This window comes from Podarcis pityusensis (assembly GCF_964106645.2).
Source record: "Podarcis pityusensis genome assembly, chromosome: 16".
In the NCBI taxonomy this organism is placed as follows: domain Eukaryota; kingdom Metazoa; phylum Chordata; class Lepidosauria; order Squamata; family Lacertidae; genus Podarcis; species Podarcis pityusensis.
In genome coordinates this window covers 1,177,569-1,190,940 of record NC_138041.1, presented here as the reverse complement: position 1 = coordinate 1,190,940, position 13,372 = coordinate 1,177,569, and the positions used below count along the sequence as shown (strand labels likewise).

Sequence of the window (13,372 nt, the reverse complement as noted above, 5' to 3'; positions counted from 1 at the left end):
CCATGTCTGAAAAAGAAAAAAGAAAAATACTATACTATACTTGTGAAGCCTTTTGCGCCCCGAAGAAATCAAGGCAAATGGTCAGAAAGCCTTGAATGATGGCTGCTGGATCAATACTGGTAATATATATATAGGTATTTGGCCCAATTATTTCTATATACAAGAGGGCTGTATTTACTTAGGATTCCAGAGCAATGCAGGTCTTCACTACAATTGGAAGAAGAGAAGTTCATCACCTGGATATCACCAATCATAAGTTCTCCCTGTTTCCATCATCTCCTGCTATGCTGAAATCCTTACCTCTGCATTCCATGAGCATATGAGACTATGCTCCAAAACAGGTACAACTCAGTGGTATCTTTGGACACCATTCTATTACCATCCTTCTCTACTTATTTTAATTTTCATGTACTGGATCATTCTTGACAATTCTTATAACTAGTATACACCCAAAATAAAGAAAACATCTCCCACCCTTCTGGTCTGAAATCTTCCCTTCTGGACACGGGATGCAATCATAGCAGCAAGGTAGCTTCCCTTCCTTCTTGGTCCGACTGTAGCCCAATTGGCAATTCTCACTGCACAGAGAAAGGGGTTGTGCCTGTCCAAAATGAAAGAAGATGGTAATTTCTGACTTAAACATGCCATACCTGTTCCTCAGTTGGGGCCAAATTTACTCCCCTGTTTCCCACACTGGCAGGAAGTCTGAAGTGCCCATCAGATCAGGATGACCATTCACATCCCAAGGAGCTGCTGCCCTTGGTCCTTCTGTTGTTCGCTTCACAGCAAATGCCCTCCCACTGTCTGATACTGAATGTCCCCTGCTGAACACTGAGCAGGCCACAAACACCCTGAACCCACTTTTATGGGGCCTTTCAGAACTTTGGCTCACACCTCACCCGTAGGTTCTTGGGTGTTTCTGCTCTTCATCCAAGTTGCCAGTGTTTCCTGGTTCTGTGTGTCTTCCTTTCTTCTCACAATTATATGTTCCAGACTTTGGGTGATGCCATTTGCTTCATCACTTCCTAACCATGTTAGTTTTTTAGCTGTGGCTCCTTTGAACATTATCTGAGAATCTCAGAGGCCCAAACAAGGTATTGTTATGTTATGCTACAGCAATGTTTGGGGTAACAATGAAGAACAGTGATGAGGTTCTTCTGTACTTTGTTTCGTTTTTTAAATTCAGTTATTAATAAGCCCACCTATCCAACTTCTTTCTATATCACATTTTGCCATTGTAAGCTTCCCACTCCCTGTGCTGTTTTCACTTGAATGTTGGTTCCCCGTCTTCTTCAGGAGGTGAGTTAAATCAAATCTAGTTGCATCTTGGAATAGCTGTTTCAGAGTCTGAATAGTGGACCCCCTTTTTTAGCATTGAGGAAATGTCTGGAGACACTCTGAAATGGACCTTACCTGGTTGAACCTGATGGGCCAGGTGATGGTATCATCATGAATGGAGAGTCTCTTGCTTGGGGGAGCCTGGGGGTTCATCATTCCAACCTTAACTCTGAAAAAGGAATCATTTGGGAATGTGATCCAGTTAATGATATCCAATTCAGTTACCAAATTCCCCTTCTGGCTAAATGAAACCTCTTCCCCGGCACTATTGTTAAATGAGACGCCTCTCAGAAAGTGGTGGAGCTAAATTAGTGAAGAGAAGAGGGAAGAAATCCACAAGGGTATTAGAAAGATACAGATGTATAACAGGATGATATTATTTCCCTCCATTTGTTGGCATCTGTCTGTCTCGAGAACAATGGAGTGTGGCCCCAGGGGTGAGGTCAACCCACTGTGTTAGCAGACTGAAGTGACCTCCCCGGGGTGCAAGCCAGGACAGTCCTGGGCTGCCCAGAGGACAAGGCTCCCCTCTCAGTCTTGCTGATGTGGTCGAAAGGAAAGCAGAGCAGGATTTCAGGGGTTGCCAGAAGGAAGCGTAGAAAATAACATCCATCCGCCTAAGAGACTCTACTCGGGATCTGTGTAGGGCTTCCTTTTTAGCCTTTTATTCTCTGGAAGGTAGCAGAAGCTAGCAGACGTGGAGAACATGCATTTCTACTCTGCACAAGGTCAAGATCAAGGATTCTGTTCGCAGTAATTCTAACAGCTCATCTACACCATACATTTAAAGAACTCTTGTTACAGTCATGGTTTTCCCCAAAGAATTATGGAAAAGGAAGTTGCTTAAAGGAGTTGAGAGTTGTTAGGAGACCATTAAGAAACTACCGTTCGCAAGGTTCCTTGGTGGAAGCCACGGCTCTTAAAGTGAAACAAGAATCATAGAATCATAGAATCATAGAGTTGGAAGAGACCACAAGGGCCATCGAGTCCAACCCCCTGCCAAGCAGGAAACACCAAGAGTGCTTTAATGTTGCAGATGTGCCCCTAGTGTTTTAAAATGAAAGATATAGCAGTCCTATCAGATAGCAGTCCTATCTATGCTGAAAGAGGGTAAGAAGAAAAAGAACAAAATATGGTGCTGGAGGAGACTCTTGAGAGTCCCATGGACTGCAAGAAGATCCAACCTATCCATTCTGAAGGAAATGAGCCCTGAGTGCTCACTGGAAGGACAGATCCTGAAGCTGAGGCTCCAATACTGTGGCCACCTCATGAGAAGAGAAGACTCCCTGGAAAACACCCTGATGTTGGGAAAGATGGTGGGCACAAGGAGAAGGGGACGACAGAGGACGAGATGGTTGGACAGTGTTCTTGAAGCTACCAACATGAGTTTGACCAAACTGTGGGAGGCAGTGGAAGACAGGAGGGCCTGGTGTGCTCTGGTCCACGGGGTCACGAAAAGTCAGACACGACTAAACAACTAAACAACAAGAGGAAAAAGAGCTTTCTAAACAGTCAAGGAACTATTTTTGCACCCTGAAAGATGGAGAACTATTCTATATTAGCAGTAGAGGGACATTACCTGCCATGGCTGTGGATCCAGCCTGTTCCCTCTTAGTTCATCCATCATCACACTGTGTTTGAATCTGGAGAAATGCATGTTTTGTAAAGCGTGTGTGACTGCCAAGACTGCATTGTAGATGCTGTAGCTGTGGGCAGTTATGCTCCTTTCAAAGACAGACCCAGGAAGAGTCTCAAGCTTCTCCGTCCCAGTGCAGAGTTCATTGTCTTTCTTTTCAAAAGAACAAAGAAATGCCTCTTCCCAGAAAGTTCTGATGAAGCCATCCTCCCTTTCTGTGACAGGGCTTCTCTCCTGAAGAAATTTCTGGAATCCTAGAAGATTAGCTGAATGAACTGCAAAGGAAATGGCGCCATGGAGAAAATGTATGTCCCAATTTCTTTGAAAGGAAAACGATGTAAAATCCATCTGGGCAGTCATAATCCAGACTTTTGCCTTGATGTCCACTGGCATATTCATTGTTTCTGCCAAGTTGGGCATTACTCTCAGTACCATCATGGTCTGAATTTCACCAATCGCAACCACGACACTGGCGGTGCTGCCCATAACAACAGTGATTGTTTTAGAACCTTCCTCCACACTTGCCACAAACTCATTCGAAAAGAAAAAAATTCCTTCCAGTAGCACCTTAAAGACCAACTAAGTTAGTTCTTGGTATGAGCTTTCGTGTGCAAGCACACTTCTTCAGATATACCAAGAACTAACTTAGTTGGTCTTTAAGGTGCTACTGGAAGGAATTTTTTTGTTTTGACTATGGCAGACCAACACGGCTACCTATCTGTCATTCGAAAAGGTTAGTTTGGGAAATGTTTCTATATAATCACAGCAGATACCTCTTCTGGCAAATATGGGAAGGAAGTTTTGTACAAATCTCTCTCCGTTGTCATCACTCAGAGTCACCACCCCAATCCACATTCAGCTGAAATGCAGCAGTAGCTGGAGAATCCCATCATATTGATGAGCCACATCAGGGAACATCCGGTGAAGGAACTCTTCTTGGATGTTGCTACTCGTCATGGGAGAAGAGCCATAGATGAACTGAAAATGATTGTAAAAATTATGCTTGCAAATTCCATCCACTTTGGTGTTTTTATATACCCTCTTATGGTGAATGAACACAGTTGAGACTGCATAGAGAAAATTTAAAACTTTTTAAAAATAAATATACATAAAAGTTGAACATTGGGGCCCTATATGGAGTGGCTAGATTTCCTTCAATTTACAGTGGTACCTCAGCTTACAAACACTTCGGGTTACAGACTCCGCTAACCCGGAAGTAGTATCTTGGGTTAAGAACTTTGCCCCAGGGTGAGAACAGAAATCGTGTGCTGGCGGCGTGGAGGAGGCAGGTGGCCCCATTAGCTAAAGTGGTACCTCAAGTTGAGAATGGTTTCAGGTTAAGAACAGACCTCCAGAACAAATTAAGTTGGCAACCAGAGGTACCACTGTATACATTCCCCCCCCCCCTCAGTCATACATAGAGTCTAAGAGGGACGCGGGTGACGTTGTGGGTTAAACCACAGAGCCTAGGACTTGCCGATCAGAAGGTTGGCGGTTCAAATCCCAACCACGGGGTGAGCTCCCGTTGCTTGGTCCCTGCTCCTGCCAACCTAGCAGTCAAATTGCAAGTAGATAAATAGGTACCACTCTGGTGGGAAGGTAAACAGCAGTTCCGTGTGCTGCTCTGGTTCGCCAGAAGTGGCTTAGTCATGCTGGCCACATGACCCAGAAGCTGTACGCCGGCTCCCTAAGCCAATAAAGTGAGATGAGCACTGCAACACCAGAGTTGGCCACGACTGGACCTAATGGTCAGGGGTCCTTTTACCTTTACATAGAGTCTAAGGTCTTTGCTGCCCCTATATTTTCAGCAGGGGTCACTTCTCCCTTAAATTTCCCATGTAAATGTAACCATCAGAACATATAAGCAAACAGTATCAGTCACTTGAACACAGAATAAAGAGCATAGTTATGTTTCTGTTGAATTATCCATAGGACAGCTCTTTCCACATCATGATAGGATTGAACCATGAAGAATTTGGAGGGGGGGGGATTAAAATGCATTTGTAAAGGCCATTGAGCCCAATCAAGCAATGATTATTTTTGATGACTGGACTGCATGTGAACCTCAATCATGGGTTCTGTGCTGGGATGCTTAAATATTAGAGAGGAGAGAATTAGCCTTCCCTGCACTGAGAAATCAAACATGTCATGCAGAATTCAAGACAGAATGGTTGTTCCTCATATTCTGGTGTATTATGGGCAGGGATGAGTTTTGCTCATTGTGGGTCATTCACACTTTGTAATATCAACCTGGGGCCTCAAGGGATAGAATCCAATAGAAGTGTGAACAGCATCCCAAATGGCCACACGCAATGCACACATCTCTGTGAATCCCTCAACCTGTAGCATGAAGGGATGCAGTGCAGGAGAAACGTGAATGGCTTCTCCAATGGCTCTCTTACCTGTGGCATCTTGTAGATACTCAGGACCGTTGCCATGGGGAGACAGATGTCAGAATTCGGTCCCCCGATGACGGCTACTGGACTGTTCTCAACACCACACTTATAGTTAGGGATGAGTCTGCCCCATCCAGACAGCAGCTCCATGGAGCCATGATAGGTCCAGCTTGCAACGAAATGGCTGTTCAAGATGTGGAATCCCAGGGTGACATTGGGCAAGATCTGTGGGTTGTCATTGATCTCCTTTACAGCAAATACCAAAGCCACAATGTGCTGGTAGAGTTGTGTCATGAGCCTGCAATGAGGGGTTCGTTTTGCATCTTCTACAGAAAAGGACATTGTCTACATTTCTACTTATCTCTTTAATGAGAGAGAAATACATCAGATGAGAACAGACTAGAGCTTGAGTACCCTTGACAAACAAAACTGGACATATAGATAAGAATCCCATATTATTTATTGAAATAATGATGAAATACTTCAATCATTTCAATCCAGAGAAGCTTCTTCTGATTCTTGTCTTGCTCAAGTCCCATGCAATATTTCAAATGCATAGAATAGGCTTCAATTATACTTCACACCATCTTTCACTCCAAATTTAGGGTGATCTACAATAGATATAGCACTCCCAATAAGATGCTAAGTTGGGGTTTTGAAATTCCATGCGATACTCCCTTGATTTCCTGCCCCCAGAGCCCTATGGCCTGCAAGTAGGAGCATCTCTGTTTGAACAATCTAAGCTTGATTACTACTACCCCTACAAATGCTGATAAATCAGTACAGGCGATTCAGGTGTTCACATGCTTGAATTTGCATGATATTAGCAAGGCATCATGAATTGGATCTGATAGTTCCTCAGTGAACTCAGGTGCCTAGAAACTTAAAGCAACAACTTTTATCAGAAGGGAAGCAGCCTGAGATTGAGTTGAAGAGGGGATTTGTTCTTCCGTTTTGACAGCCAGGTCTGGTATTCATCACAGTTCATTATTATTTTTAAAACTATGCTTGTTTTATTTCTTAAAGTGAATATTTGTTGCTCTTCAAAACCACCCCTTACCATATGCACATTATGAAAAGATCTCTCTTTTCCATGGAGGAACATTTGTATCCCCATTCAGCGGGGGGCAGAAACACCCCACAACAATGTCCTGGCTGCAAGGGTAATATTTTCCCCACACCCCTCTTTCCTTGGATCACATAATCCTCTTTCCACGCTGCCTTTTCCTGTGCCAGTTAATGGAGAGGTCACTCTCCTTGGGAAAAGAGGCAATATCCCTAAAAACTGGATGGAGAGGAAGAAAAGCCCAGCCCTTCTTCCCCTGATAACGGGTCCTCATTGGAAGGGTAATAGTTAATTCACATCATTTATCCTGGGGATCTAGGTTACTATTTCCATCACTCACCTTCTCCTTTGCAAGTCAGTGGAGTGATCTGCCCACCCCACCACAACCTTTGGGATACCAAGGCCATTTCTGGCAGGCTGAGATTTCCCCCACTTTAGTCTTTCCTGAGAGTGCATTATCTGTTTTCAGCCTCCACCCCTTTCCCCACAATTCCTATTGTGTCCACCTCAAGTCCCCTCAGGCAGGAGAACCACTGCAGGAATCATTCTGAAATATGACAGAACTTGTTCTTTAGAGGAGGTGAGCACGCCTACAAATTGCATCCAAATTATAGCAGGTTGGACAAATTTTCTGAAGCACAAGAGAAAATAAATAAATCTGCCATTGCTACTATTAAAGTTGGAAATGTGGTAAACTGGACTTGCTTCACGAACATTAATTTAAGACAATGGTTGGCACTCTTAGCAGAAATGGGCTCGAGCTCTCAGGTCTCCACTTCCCCGCCCCAGAAAAAAGCACATCAGATGCATAGGCACAATAATTACTTATAAGGAAAGCCGATTGCATCAACAGCAAAATATGAATACATTTAATATGGATGCATTATATTGTTAAATAAACACAATTCCTTACATCTGGTCATCAAAGAGTTTAGCAGAGGGACGTTCTTTGAATGTTATCTCGTTTATGAATGTATAGACCTGAGACATGATGCCAGCAATCATGAGGTCTCCTGACTGATAATATTTGAGAAGAATGGGAAGAGGGTCACTGGTGGGGCACTGAAACAAAGGAATCTTGCATGTAGTTAGAGGCAGCCGTATTAATAGTAAGATCACAAATGCTACCATCTTGCAGGAAAACTCTTTACTGCAAAGGACACTTCATCTCTTTATAATGCAAGAGTCCATGCCTTAATTTAGTACTCCAGCAGCTGAGTTGAAGAACGCAGAACTGAAGAATCAGTAACCAGATGAAAGAGCCTTGCATTTCTATAGCCTTAGTTTACATTTTGAATGTGCCCACTTGAACTCTCCTGGGTTGGGGAAATATAGCTGTGATTATGATTAATTTGATAATTAAAGGAGATATAACTTATGGCAGCTGTTGTTTATGACTCACTCATAATTGTTAAAGAAATCATGCCCCCCCCCCCATAGCAAATGTCTTCTTTGATCCTGCTCAAAGTTATAGAGAATCACAGGAGAGAGGGGGAAATAGAAGATTTGTACTCCCTCCCCCATGGAGATGGAAAAACTTTTGCTCTTTCCTCCATGTGTGATGGAGGTGGGCAAGGTTATATGTCAAATTAGAAGAGGCTTGGGGTGGTATTCAATATTCGTCCTTCTCAGAGTAGATCCATTGAATTTAATGAGCATGACTAACTTAGGTTAAATAATTCAGTATTTAGTTGAATGCAACTCTGGGTCTCCACTTTTTGCAAGAGCAGCAGTTCAGGCCAGTCTTAGCCCAGCCTCTTCAGAGTAGGTGCCTTGCATAAATTCAGTCAGTTGCAGTCGTTTTCTGGAAATGGCACCTTTTAGGTATTTAGGCATATTTAGTTTATGTATATTGAGTGGTAAAAAGAATATTTGTATAGTATCACGTAGTGTCCCTGTATAACCTTTAGAAGACATCTGAAGGCAGCCCTGTATAGGGAAACTTTTAAACGTTTGATGTTCTATTATGTTTTCATATATGCTGGAAGCCACCCAGAGTGGCTTTTTCCTCAGAAAAAAATTGTGGGGGATTTTGTCAAAATCCTTAATGAAATCAAGATACACTCTGTCCACAGCATTCCTCTGATCCACTAAGCATGTAACTCCATTAAAAAAAAAGAAAGAAAAAAAGAAATGAGATTCATCTGACATGCTTATTTTTGAGAAACCAACAGACTCACAGACTGACAGTTGAATTATCTGTTCTAGGAGCCTTTCTGGTTTTGGATGCAGCTCATCAGGTCTTGGAGATCTGAATTTATCTAAAATTGTTAGCTGTTCCCTTACCTCCTCTTTTCCTATCTTGGGCTACATCTCCATCCTTACATCATTTATTTTATTTTTTAAAAAAATGTCCAGTAGCACCTTAGAGACCAACTAAGTTTGTTCTGGATATAAGCTTTCGTGTGCATGCACACTTCTTCAGATACACAAAAGCTTATACCCAGAACAAACTTAGTTGGTCTCTAAGGTGCTACTTAACATTTTTATTTATTTATTTTGACTGCGCCAGACCAACACGGCTACCTACCTGAATCTAGAATCATTTATTTTGTTATCTCCTGGTTGGACACTGCTTTCCTTTTGGGTGAAGATAGAAGCAAAGTAGGTGTTGAGTAGTTCTGCCTTCTCTCTGTCACCTAATAGAATTTCTCATGTTCCTCACGCAGAGGACCTACCACTTGTTTGTCCTTCCTCTTGCTTTGAACATAGCCTCTGGCTTATTCTGATCTTCATCCTAAAACTGTTGGCTACTTCTGCATGCTCCTCTTTTATGATTCCCCATTTCTTACACATGCCCTTGTTAACTCATCTGTATGCTCCTTATGCAGCCACATCGGTTTCCTTAGATGCCTCCCACTTTTCATTCTTGCTGGAATTGTCTGCCTTTGGGCCTTCAACATTTCTCATTTAGAAGCTCCCATCCCTACTGGGCTCCTTTCCATTCATTCCAGACTCTGGGACCGCACCCAGTAGCTCCTTAAGCTACCGGGGCCTCTATGCATACTTTCCACTTTGGATCCAGGACATGGGCGCGAGTCAAAATGCCGGGGGTGGAAGTGGCGGCAGTATTGGCAGCGGCAGCAGCACTGCCCCTATCCTATACTGGGCTCCGCCGGCCACGGCTTCCTCAAGGCTGCCTTTCACCACCAGACTGCAGCTCCACTCCCAGCTCAGGCCTGAGCATGAGGTGGAAGTAGCAGGGAGAAGGAGGAGCAGGGGCAGTGGCCACCTCTCCTCCACTGGGCTCCAGCACTTGAGGAACTTTGAGGGCCATAGCTTCCTTGGTGCTAGCCCAGTGGGAAGGAGGGAGGGAGGGAAAGAGCTGCCCTTGAACAGCCCCCACCACTGCCAGAGGGGCAGAGAGCACCCAGAGGCCCTTTGCCTCCTGCTCCCCCTTTGGCAACAGCCACTCATGGCCCACTCCTTTCCATGTGCTGCCGCCACCTTCCTGCTGAGCTCACAGTTCCCAGGGGCCATGCGCTTTGCACACCCCAGTGGTGTCAGTAAGCCACAGTTATCCACTGGGGCTGGGCAAGGCGAAGCAAAGGGCTGTCTTCGCTTCTTCGCTCTGCCAACCTGGCACATCAATGTTTTTCACCTCCCTCCGCACGCTCTGATTGGAGGAGAGTCTGGCTTCTCCCAGCAGCCACCACAACTGCCTTCTTTCATTGCTAACCTTATTTAGACACTGAGAAGGGCAGAAAGTTGTGCTCTTCAGCGGTGGCTGCCCAAAGGAGGACACACGGATCCCAGGACATTCCTGGATCCAATCAGAGACCAGGCTGACTTCTTTAAATCTGGGATGCCCTGCTCACAAGAGAACAGTTGAGGGCTATGTTCTATGTATTCTGAGTTCTCCCTAGGCCTTCCTCCAGCTTATTCACTTCTATTTCTTCTATTTCTTCTCTAAAGGAAGTGGAATTAAGTGGAGGGATATTAGGTGGACCTAGGAGATCAGGGTTAAAATCACCAATCAGCCATGAGTTCACAGTGTGACCTTGAGCCAGCTGGCTGCCTTCTCCCAACTAGTTTTTATAAGCCAGTAGTGGGAAGGGTCAAATACAAATGGAACTCAAAACCCACAATTCCTCTTTGAGTCAGCTTTCCATTTTTCATTGAACTGGGAAGGTTGATTGGAACTCAGACTACTTGCTGAGAACAACACTGTGAAGACCTCAGGAGAACTTATAACACCTTGCCAACCTTTAGTCTCCAAGTACAGTGGTACCTCGGGTTAAGTACTTAATTCATTACAGAGCTCCATTCTTAACCTGAAACTGTTCTTAACCTGAAGCAGCACTTTAGCTAATGGGGCCTCCAGCTGCCACCGTGCCACTGCTGTGTGATTTCTGTTCTCATCCTGAAGCAAAGTTCTTGACCCAAGGTACTATTTCTGGGTTAGTGGAGTCTGTAACCTGAAGCGTCTGTAACCTTAAGCGTATGTAACCTGAGGTACCACTGTATAGCCTTTCCCTTACGTGCCTCCATCAACAGGGACACCTTATTGTCTGCAAGTCCAAGAGTGTTTCACCATGCAACAATTGTGCTGCTCCAATAACACTCATACCTAACCTCACGCTGTGGCGTAACAGTGAAAACTCAAGAAAGATCTTATATATTATCTCTCTCGTCCCCAATAAATAGGAAATATTGGAATTTCAGTTTGTCTCTGTCAGGCACTCTGTCAATTTCATGACCTTACTGCCCTTTCCCTTCCCACATGCCACAACCACATGTATTGTATGTTTCAAGTTGTACCACTGCATTTAAGCCTCCATTGTCACCTTCATGAGTCCCTCACATTGCTTTCCAACTCTAAGATGACAAAAGGAAATTCCCCACTTCCACAGGAATTGATCTATATTTGTTAATATACAGTAACTAGTCAGTTTGTGGGATTTCTGAAGGGTTTAGAAAAACAGATGTCTGCATACACTAACCATTTCTGTAAGGAAATGTAAGACTCTGTCTTGCACCTGCAACTGGAGCCAGTGTTATTTTAACTATTTTCTCCCTTCCCTTAACTCTTGTACAAGGAAACATCCCTGAAAATCATGTCTTCATTGGTGACACATGTACAGTTGGAGGAAATGGTGCAGGTGTGATTGAGGAAGAGTGTTGGGGAAACTAGGAAGCTCCCTTCAGGGCACCAGTTTGCAGCTGGACTGCCTGGGGAACTCACAATTACAAGAGCACTATTCAGTAACAAGCATGCATTATTACTATAAGTCACAGAGCTCAATGCTCTAAGGTGATAACTTAGTAATTATGTCAAATTGCTGAGTTTCACCATCTATCTTGCAAAATCCCATGTACATTTTATCAGGCCATGAACACAATCAATATCAGAGTGTGGAAGTGTATATAAAATAAATCCTGTCATTCAGAGCCCTGGTGGGAAATTTTGTACATGTAGGTTTTCATGGATCAGATCACTGGCATTTTCCCTTTATGAAAATAATCCAGAGTCGTTCAATGAAAGTTCCTGTAATGCAGTTTATAGAAGATGAGATAGAAATCTGACTTTCAGCACCCCCATCGGCCCCAAGATGGTTGGAACATTCCTGCTGCAGATCCTTCTCTTCCTGTGGCTGCAGTTGCCTCCAACTGAGAGCAAGGAACCCTCTGCGAGATGCACCATGATGGAGCCTTTCCAGCTTCCATACCAGAGTTATCAGAGAGGGGACCTAGTCATTGGAGGAATTGTTTCTTATTTCGGCTTTGTATTTGAAGAAATGGATTTCCAAGAGCACCCAAACACAAAGCTTATAGATGAACTTCTGTAAGGAAAAAACTCTATCCTTCATAGTGTACCCTTGGTGAGCTCATGTATGCGACAATTACTCCAGACATATGATGGCATGCTCAGAACATGTTTCCCTGTCACTTTTATCAAGTAGGATGTTGAACATATATTTTCTTCTTTTTACATTGTGATCTGGTCATCTTTCTTCTTTGTTGCTTTATTCCACTTCTTGAGGTTTCTGTCTTCTGCCTGTTCTGCTTTCTCTTCATCTGATCCCATAGCTCTTACCACTCTCTCCCAACTTCATCCTCATCCTCCCTCTGTGTTTCCCTTCACACCATTAACGTCTGTTTTCCTTTGCAGCAAAGCTTGATCCTCACATTCACAATCACTATCCTTTAATCTGACAGTCACAGATGAATTTGACATATGAATAACATAGAATTTGGCTTATATTCTCTGCTTTGCAATGTAAACCATATTGGGTAAAAAAACCAAGTATCCAAACTGAGTTATATGCAGAGTATTAATAAACCTGAGTTAGTCTGATCTGTTAATTCCTAATGGGCCTTCTCTGAGTATGACTAACATTGGCTACAGTATTTTTTGTACAGGCAGAATTTTATTTGAAGGAGGGAAGGATGGAGACTCAGGTACCGTGAAAGAATAGATCCTATTCGATCTGATGTGCTCTGGTTTCTACTCCCCACCTACACCAAGCACTGATCTCATCTAGTAAGTGTCAATTGGTTGCTGAAAGGAAATGAAGTGGTAAGAGAAGGATGTGGCAACCAGGTACCCCCTCCCAGCAGTAGCGAAATAGCTGTTTGCTTTAGCCACCTGTGAGAACCCACAATTTTAGGCACCAGTGGTACACCTGCAAATAAGAGATTAATTTACATATGTGAGTTTCAGGATATGAATGCTCTGCACAAAATTATACACTTTCTAGATGTAATATTCTTAAAGCTGACTGAATATTGTCCATGGGGTCAACTATCAACTGTTGACACAGAAAATGGATATATAGTTTGTTTGTTAGCTTATTTGTTTTATTTAATCTTTTGGGATTTGCCAGATTGAGCCAGAAAGTTACCAATGTGCTTAAGAGGGAGAGGAGGAGAATACCTCTGACACACAGTATAACTCTTTTATTAGTGACACACCAAAGTACTACCAGAATACCC

At 43.5% G+C, this 13,372-nt stretch overlaps 1 protein-coding gene across 1 annotated transcript in view; it reads right to left on the bottom strand.

Moving 5' to 3' along the window:
- LOC308464768 (vomeronasal type-2 receptor 26-like) overlaps window positions 1-3,460 on the bottom strand; it is a gene marked incomplete at both ends in the record, with an annotated part of 142,042 nt that extends 138,582 nt beyond the window's left edge. Inside the window, 4 exons of the mRNA XM_080984360.1 lie at window positions 475-578; window positions 900-1,068; window positions 1,414-1,641; window positions 2,918-3,460. Coding sequence (XP_080840486.1) covers window positions 475-578; window positions 900-1,068; window positions 1,414-1,641; window positions 2,918-3,460 — 1,044 coding nt within the window. The remainder of the gene's footprint in view (window positions 1-474; window positions 579-899; window positions 1,069-1,413; window positions 1,642-2,917) is intronic.
- Window positions 3,461-13,372: the final 9,912 nt, after the last annotated feature.